The 7,476-nt window shown below is 74.4% G+C and overlaps 1 protein-coding gene across 1 annotated transcript in view; it reads left to right on the plus strand.

The window, feature by feature from the left end:
* Nucleotides 1-5,293, plus strand: part of AURANDRAFT_71214 (hypothetical protein) — a gene marked incomplete at both ends in the record, with an annotated part of 8,634 nt that extends 3,341 nt beyond the window's left edge. The window contains 4 exons of the mRNA XM_009036761.1: nt 361-544; nt 1,040-2,025; nt 2,287-3,627; nt 3,739-5,293. Coding sequence (XP_009035009.1) covers nt 361-544; nt 1,040-2,025; nt 2,287-3,627; nt 3,739-5,260 — 4,033 coding nt within the window. The remainder of the gene's footprint in view (nt 1-360; nt 545-1,039; nt 2,026-2,286; nt 3,628-3,738) is intronic.
* Between the last annotated feature and the right edge of the window lie 2,183 nt (nt 5,294-7,476).

Below are 7,476 nucleotides of genomic sequence, written 5' to 3' on the forward strand. Positions count from 1 at the left end.
GCTCGGCGCAGCTCCGCTTCCGCGCGAGCGCGTCGCGCGTCGACGTCCGCAGGACGTCGCGGCCGTCGCCCGCGCCGCGGCCGTGCCTGGGCGGGAAATGAGAGATTCAACGTCGCTTCAACGTGAGTGTTCCGCGCGCGCGCGTTCCGAAACAAACATCCACGCTTCGAGACCGTTCCGAGCGATGATCGCTCGTCCAAAAGTCGGCCGAAACGAGCGGAATGCGGCCGAGAGAGGAGCCTTTGAAGTTGGGAATTTCGCACTCTTTTCCTGCCCTGGGCCGTGCCGCTGGAGCGTCTCGAGGTAGGCCTGGAACTCTTGCAGCGTGGCGTCGCGCGACAGGCGCACGCCGCCGCGCAGGATGCGCGCGACGGTGACGGCCGTGTCGCGCTTCACCGCCGCGTCGCAGCTCCCGTCGTCGCCGCACGCCATCGCGACGCGCATCGCGGCCTGGAGCAGCGGCGTGCGCTGGTCCGGCGGGCGCTTCGACGCCTGGACCTTGACCTCCGTCGCGTCCTGGCGCACCATGGCGTCGACGAAGCGCGTCACGAGCACCTGCTCCTGGAGCGCCGCGACCTTAGCCTCGTCGAGGCCCTCGGGCTTCTTCGCGCCGTCCTCCCCCTCCGCCGGCGCGTCCTTGTCGCGGCAGGCGCGCCGGTGCACGCGCCAGTGGCCCCGCTGGCACTCCGTCGAACAGTAAGCAACGCGCTTGCAGGCGAGGCAGTAGGCGCTGGCGCTGGCGCCGCAGGCCTCGCACCGCGGCTCGAGGGCCGCGGCGTCCAGCGTGCGCTTCGCGCCGTCCTCGAGCGAGACGACGACGCGATCGGCGCCGTCGCTGGCGACGACGCGGCCGTCGAGGTCGTCGTGCTGGACGCGCACGCCGACGCGGACCTTGCTGGCGGCCATGCTGTCCACCACGGACAACCAGGACGATGGAGTCGTCAACATGCTGCAGAGAAAGGCTGCCCACAGTCAGGGCATGGGCGCCGGGCCGTAGGCTCCGCGTCCGATGCCGGTCGTCGAGCAGCCGGCGGCGCAGGCGGCCGTCGCCGTCGACGGCAAGGGCGACGCCGAGCCCGCGGCGCGCTGCTGCCCGCGCGCGGAGCGCGACGCGGAGACGGGCGACGCCATCTACTACCCCATGTGCGGCGGCCGCGTGCCGGCGCGGCGCTACCAGTGCGGCATCGCGGTCTGCGGGCCCGGCGGCTGCGCGCTGTGCTGCGCGTCGCTCTGCCTGCGGTCCGTCGTCGGCGCCGCCGCCGCTTCCGCGCTGTCCGGGGTCGGCTGCGCCATGGCGCCCCTCGGCCTCGGCCTCGTCTTCGCGTCGAACGCCGAGGTCCGGCGCTGGCGCGAGGCGGACGGCGACGACCGCGTCATCCTCCAGGCGACGCACGACTACCTGGACCGGCCGAGCCGGTGGACGCACGCGCCCGGCGGGCCCGCGCCGGCGCTGATCCGGGCCTGCCGCGCGGAGGCCGTCTGGGCCGCCTTCGTCGCGGACCTGCACGCCCGCGTCGCGCGGGTCCACCGCTACACGCGCTGGCGCCTGCCGCTCGTCTGCGCGCCGGCGCTCGGTGTCGTCGGATTGATCCTGCTGCCGCCGTCGCCCTTCGTCGTCCTCTACGTGCTCGCGCTGCTCGCGCTGGGCTGCGCGGGCATCTACGTCGCCCTCGAGATCAGCGCGGCGCAGCGGCGGTCCCTCGTCGACGCCTGGCACGGCCGCTTCGAGGCCGCGGGGATCCACGTCTTCCTCAAGCAGCACGACGTCGGCCGGGGCCGCCAGGCGCTGACGCACCAGTGGATCGAGCTCAACCGCCTCGGGACGCTGTCCCACAGCGCGGGCCGCGTCGTCCACTCGCCCCACCTCGACGGCGGCGCGGTGGAGGCGGTCCCCGCGGGCGACGACGCGCCGGCCGCGGCGCACCACGTGCCCTTCGCCCACGCGCGCGTCGTCGCCGACGCGGGCCGCCGCGCGCCGTCGGCGAGGGTCCACCCGGGCGACGCGCGCTACTACGTCGACGAAGAGTCGGGGGCGTAACGGCACCTTGGCGGACATTCGTTTTGCTGCATCCTTACGCATCGTTGAAGGCGAGCGCTTGTGTCTTCTCGAGCTCCCGAAGGAACCCTTCTCGTCAGCTCGCGTTCTTCTCGAGCTTCCGAAGGAACACCCTTCTCGTCAGCTCGCGTTCTTCTCGAGAGCTTCGAAGGAACACCCTTCTCTCGCCGCGCCGCAGCTCGCGTTCTTCTCGAGCGCTTCGAAGGAACACCCTTCTCGCCGCGCCGCAGCTCCAGCATGGTCTTCACCGCCGAGCTCGCGGCCATGGCCTTGTTCGGCGCCGGCTTCGGCGTCGCGGCCTGGGCCATCGACCGGCGCGCGTTGTCGGGCATGTACTGCGCCGGGTCGCGCGTCGAGACGAGCCTGTGCCGGGGCGCGTCGGTGCTGCTCGTCGCCGCGGCCGCGCGCGTCGCCGCTGCGCTACCGCTCGCGGATTTCGAGCTCTTCGCGCACGGGCCCGCGCGCCTCGTCAGCGGCGCCGTGCCCGTCGTGCCCTTCGCCCGCGACGGCGCCCAGGGCCACGCCGCGGCCTGGGTCGGCGTCGCCTGCGCGGCGTTCCTGACGCACCGCTTCGCGACGGCGGTCGCGACGCGGTCCATGGTCGACGGCGCGCTCCGGCCGTCCGCCGTCGCGTTCCTCGCCTGCGGCCTCGCGGGCCTCGCCGTGTCGTCGCTCCTCGCGCGCGCGCGGCGCTTCGCCACGGGCGTCCTCGTCCTCGGCCACATCCTCGCGACGCTCGCGGCCATCCGGCCGCGCGCGCCGTCGCCCGCGGCCGTCGCGGCGCTCCAGGGCCTCGCGTTCCCCTGTGCGGCGCTCCTCGCGGCCGCGCTCGCGCTCCGCGCGGCGCTCCTGGGCCTGCCGGGCGCGCGCGACAGCGACGCCGCGCCGAACCACGGCGGCGGCGCGGTCCACCTCCAGTTCTGCGAGGAGCCCTACGCCTACTCGTCGCTCGCGGCCCAGGCCTGCAGCCTCGCGTGCCACCTGCCCTACGTGCCCGCGCTCGCGGCCGCGTCGCCGCGCTTCCGGGCGCTGCTCTGCGGGCGGGACGTCCCCGAGATCCCCGGCGCCGCGCGGCCCTGCGTGGGCCTCCTCGTCGCGCTCGCGGCATGGACGGCCTTCGGCCACTACGTCCCGGACCCGCGCGCCTACGCCGTCGCGGAGGTGTCCATCGCCCTCGCGCTCGCTTGGTTCGCCTTCACGTTCCGCGCCACGACGCCCTCGCTCCGGCGCGCGCCGGGGCCGGCCTTCGCCGCGGGCGCCGCGGCGCTCCTCGCGCTCGGGGCCTTCGCGTTCGCGTGCTTCGGGCTCGTCACGCTCATCTTCGCGAACGCGCTCCTGCCGCTCGCCGCGTACAAGTTCGGCCTCGGCGCGCTCGTGCCGCCGGCGACGCGCGCGCGCCTCGCGGGCCTCATGGTCCTCGCCGTCGCGACCATCGTCGTCGAGGGCACGTTCTGCGCCGCGCTCGTGCGCGTCAAGCCCCTGCCCTACCACGCGGCCTTCGACCTCCTCTTCTTCCAGGTCCTCGCCACCGCCGCCCTCCGCGCGACGCTCCTCGCCGCGGACAAGGACGCGTGAGCGCGCGTCGACGTTCGCCACCCTGCCCTCTTTGCCCCCTCGTTTGTTCACCCATCGAGGATGAAGCACACGTTGACCCTAAAGTGAAGCCCCAATTGGCCCAAGAGCCACTCGCGCAAAAAACACCGCTGCCGTCGTCGACGCGCTGAGCCGGCCATGGGCAAGAAGACCAAGGACACGGTGCTGGAGTGCAAGAACCTGTGCTTCAGCTACAAGAACCACAGCGACGAGTTCTCGCTCAAGTCCGTCGAGCTCGGCCTCTTCCCCGGCCGCTGCCTCGGCGTCATCGGCCTCAATGGCCAGGGCAAGTCGACGCTCTGCAAGGTCCTGAGCAAGGCGAGGATGTACGGCGGCGGCGACGTCGACTTCAAGCCGTCCAAGGGCAAGGTCTTCTACCACCCGCGCGACAGCGAGAAGTTCGAGCGCCTCGACCCGTACCAGGGCACGCTCGTCGCCGCGGTCATCGTCGGGTTCTGCCTCACGAGCTTCCTCGCGATCACGCTGGGCCCGTCGGAGGTCGACGAGGGCGCCGCGGTGGATTTGGCGTCGCTCCTGTGGCTCGCGGGGCTCGTGGTCATCTCGTACGGCGTGGACGTCGCGATGCGGCGGACGCTCGACGGAAACTACCGGGGCCGCGTCGTCTACTGCTCGACGGAGCACGACCTGGCGAAGCACGTGCTCAAGGACGCCTGGGGCCTGAACGAGGCCATCACGGGTTCGTTGAAAGGCGCTTTGACGGAGGACGAGCGCCTCGCGCTGTGCGAGCGGCTCCTCACGTGGGCGGGCTTCCGCATGTTCAAGCAGGACGACTCGGGCGACGAGTACGGCGACCCCTACACCTTCGCGCGCGACGCGGCCCTCACCTGCGGCGCCCTGAGCGGCGGCCAGCGCCACCTCGTCTACTTCCTCCGGTGTTTGGCGCCGTGCTTCTGCCCGAAGCGCGAGCGGTTCCTGCCCGTCTGCCTCTGGCAGAAGCAGTCGCCGAGCCGCGTCGACGTGCTTCTGTTGGACGAGGCCTTCAACTGCCTCGACGCCCACGTGCGGCCCCGGGCGCTGCGACTCGCGCGCCACTGCGTCGACGCGTTCGGCGTCTCCGTCGTCGTCGTGTGCCAGAACCTGCACGAGATGGCGGCGATCTGCGACGACGCCTGCTGCGTCCACGGCGGCGCGCTCGTCGAGGCGCCGCGGCCCGTGCGCGAGCTCGCGGCCGTCGCGGGGCCCGCGGCCGCGAAGCTGCACGCGGACGCGCGGACGTACGTCGACGCCTACTGGGAGCTCGAGCGCGACGTCCGCGAGCGCGACGCGGCCGCCGCGCGGCTCGCCGTGTCGGCCTACGCGGCGGCGGCGGGCGAGGAGCTGCGCCGCGCCGTCGCGTCGCTGCCGCCCGTCGCGGCGCTCGGGCCGCCGTGGGACGGCGCGGTCCTCGCGCGCGGCGACGCGGTGCGCATCGACGGCCTCGGCGCCCAGCGCCGCTTCAACGGCAAGAAGGGCCGCGTCGTCGGCGAGCTCGGCGAGGGCGCGGCCCACCGCGTCAAGGTCGCCCTACCGGACGGCCAGTCCCTCGCGGTCCGCCGGTCGAACCTCGCCAAGGTCGCCGACGCCGCCCCCGCGGACAAGAAGCGCGACTAGTGGGGGGTCGTTTTTTAAGCGCCACTCGGCCGCGCTGCATCTCGCCGCCGGTCTTGGCGCTCGCCGGTGATCGGCCCGGTGCGAACGCCCCGCACGGTTCTAGCGCGCGGTCGCCGGTAGACATATACAAAAGAGGGGCGGGGGCGGTGCGCGGGTATGGGACAGGGTTGTTCGCGCGGCGAAGGACGGACGGGACATGCAGGTACAGGGAGGTGGGCGGGCGGCGCGGGCGCTCGCGGTGCTTGTGTGGACAGGGGTCGCGCGTGACCGGTGGCGCTCAGAAGGGCTCCGGCGCCGCGGGGTAGGGGCCGATCCAGAGGTCGGCGCGGGACTGGGCGATGGGGTGCTCGGCCCAGGCCTCGCGCGAGTCGCCGCCGTCGAGGCCGCCGACGTCCGCGGTTCGGTGGGGCGCGGGCGCGGGCGCGGGCCGGCCGCCGAGCTCCGGCGTGTCCGGCGCGAAGGCCCGCGAGACGACGGCGGCGCCGGCGAGGAAGTCGTCGTAGGACTGGCTCGACGCGTTCGACGCGCCGCGGCCCGGGAACGGTAGCGGCGGCGGCGCGCCGCCGAGCGGCCGCGGCGGGCTCGGCGGCCGCGGCGGCCGCGCGACGACCTCGGGCCGCGCCGGCGCGTGGCCCAGGAAGTCGCCGTAGCCGAGGCTCAGGCCCCGGCGCAGGCCCGGCGGCGGGCCGATGGCGAAGTCGACGCCGCCCGGCGGCGGCGGGTGGCGCCGGAGCATCAGGCCGTCGGCGTCGCGCGCGCGCATTTCGCCGCCGTCGTCGCCGCCCGGCGACGGCGCGAGCCAGCCCGGCGACGGCAGGCGCCGCTGGAGCGTCGCGTCCCACTTCTCCTCGCCGACGGCGCCGAAGCCGCGGCCGCCGCCGCCCGCGTCGAGCAAATCGTCGAGCGCCGCGTCGGACGCGCCCCAGTCCGGCGTGTCGCTCCGGTAGGCCGGCGCCAGGGGCGGCGGGCCCCGGAGGCCGCCGAAGCCCCGGGGCGCGGGCGGCGGCGCGCCGCCGCCGTCGGGCGCGCCGCGCGGCCGCTTCGCGCCGCGGGCCCGCGGCGGCGACTCGTCGCCGTAGCGGCCCGCGGCGGGCGCGCGGCGCTCGAGCGTGCGGCCGGACCGGCTCGTCGCCGCGGGCCGCGCCTTGGCGGCGCTCGCGCTCGCCTCCGCGGCCGGGGCCGCGCCCTCGCGCGACGACTTGCGCTTGAGCCGCAGCAGCGCGTCGATCTCGTACGGCGGCGCCTCGACGCCGGGCGTGCCGTCGCCCTCGTGGCGCAACGCGTTGTTCGTGTAGACGCAGCGCTCGAGCTTGCCCTTGCCCGAGATCTTGTAGTACCCGAAGTAGTTCAATTGGCGCTGGAAGCTGCTGAAGTTGTTGTGCCGGAAGTAGTTGATGAGCACCTCCGCGCTCAGCTTCCCGGGGTCGCTGATCGTGATGCGGCCCAGCGAGTCCCAGGAGATGATCTGCGGGTCCTCGGCGAGCAGCCTGTGGCGTTTCGAGTTTTTTTCCCCGCGGGGCGCGCGCCGGGCGCGCGCGGCGCGCGCGCGGCGTGTGCTCGGGCGGTTCGCGGCCGGGCGGCGCGGGGCGGGGCGGGGCGCGACCGGGAACGAGGCCGCGTCGATGCGGGAGGCGTCGGGGGCCCGGGGCCGCCCGGGGCGCGAGCGCCCCCGGGCGCCCGGCGGGTCGGGCGACGCGCGCGGCGACCCCGGACGCGTTCGTCGGCGCGGGGACGCGCAGCTCGCGTAACTTGATGAGGAACGAGGCCGGGGCGGGTCGCCGCTTCGATGCCATCGTCTCGTCAGCGGGGCGCGCGGACAATCGCGCGCCCCGCGGCTCTTTTGCGGTCGGGGCGTTTAAAACCGTGGACCTCGTTTTCGGCCGTAGATCGTCGTCCGGGGCCGCTTTTTTTTGGCGCAGCGGCCCCCGCGCGTCGGTGGGAGTGTACTAAACACTCGGCTAAAGGCCCCCGAGGATTTTTTCGTCGGTGTGCCCGGGCGCGGGCGCGGGCGTCGGGGCGGGCGCACTGATCCCCAGCAGCCGAACAAAAGCGAGGGTTAGTGTTCTCAAGTTGCCGTCGAGACGCGTGTGTTGAAATTACTGAATCTCGACTCGGGTTCGAGCCCTTCGCGGGGGCGCCGCCTCCGCGGGCGCCGACGGTCGTCACCGCGCGGCACCGCCTCCCGAACGCCACGCGAGTCTCGCTCTACGCCGCGG

This window comes from Aureococcus anophagefferens (assembly GCF_000186865.1).
Source record: "Aureococcus anophagefferens unplaced genomic scaffold AURANscaffold_5, whole genome shotgun sequence".
Classification (NCBI taxonomy): domain Eukaryota; class Pelagophyceae; order Pelagomonadales; family Pelagomonadaceae; genus Aureococcus; species Aureococcus anophagefferens.